Source organism: Mesitornis unicolor, unplaced genomic scaffold, assembly GCF_000695765.1.
Source record: "Mesitornis unicolor isolate BGI_N332 unplaced genomic scaffold, ASM69576v1 scaffold35067, whole genome shotgun sequence".
Lineage (NCBI taxonomy): Eukaryota > Metazoa > Chordata > Aves > Mesitornithiformes > Mesitornithidae > Mesitornis > Mesitornis unicolor.
In genome coordinates, this window is record NW_010199003.1 from 1,052 (window position 1) to 1,476 (window position 425).

At 71.3% G+C, this 425-nt stretch overlaps 1 protein-coding gene across 1 annotated transcript in view; it reads left to right on the forward strand.

The window, feature by feature from the left end:
• The window catches only part of LOC104544454 (mitochondrial ubiquitin ligase activator of nfkb 1-A-like), a gene marked incomplete at its 3' end in the record, with an annotated part of 1,366 nt that extends 944 nt beyond the window's left edge, over window positions 1–422 (forward strand). Inside the window, exon 5 of the mRNA XM_010189332.1 lies at window positions 9–422. Within this exon, the coding sequence (XP_010187634.1) occupies window positions 9–422 (414 nt within the window). The remainder of the gene's footprint in view (window positions 1–8) is intronic.
• Between the last annotated feature and the right edge of the window lie 3 nt (window positions 423–425).

Below are 425 nucleotides of genomic sequence, written 5' to 3' on the forward strand. Positions count from 1 at the left end.
TGGGCCAGTACCTGAGCGGGGAGAAGCCCAAGGGCATCCTGGAGACAGAGGAGATGCTGCGCGTGGGGGCCGGGCTGACAGGCATCGGGGAGCTGGCCCTGCACCCGGACGGCTCCCTGCACCTCCAGCCACCAGCCCAGGGGGGCGAGTATTTCCTGTGCCTGGGGGACTGGCAGACGGTGCTGGCGGAGCTGGAGTCGGCCAGCGGGCTCTGGAAGGGGGTGGCCATGCTGTGTGCCGCAGCAGGCCTGGCCGTCCTCCTGCATGCTCTGTGCCGTGCCTATCGCCGCGCCCGCCTCAGGCAGCGGCCCGAGGACAAGGAGCCGGAGGGCGAGGAGGCCGAGGACGGGGGGCTTGAGGACTCCTGCGTGATCTGCCTGACGCAGCCCCGCGAGTGCGTCCTCTTGGGCCGCGGCCAACTCGTC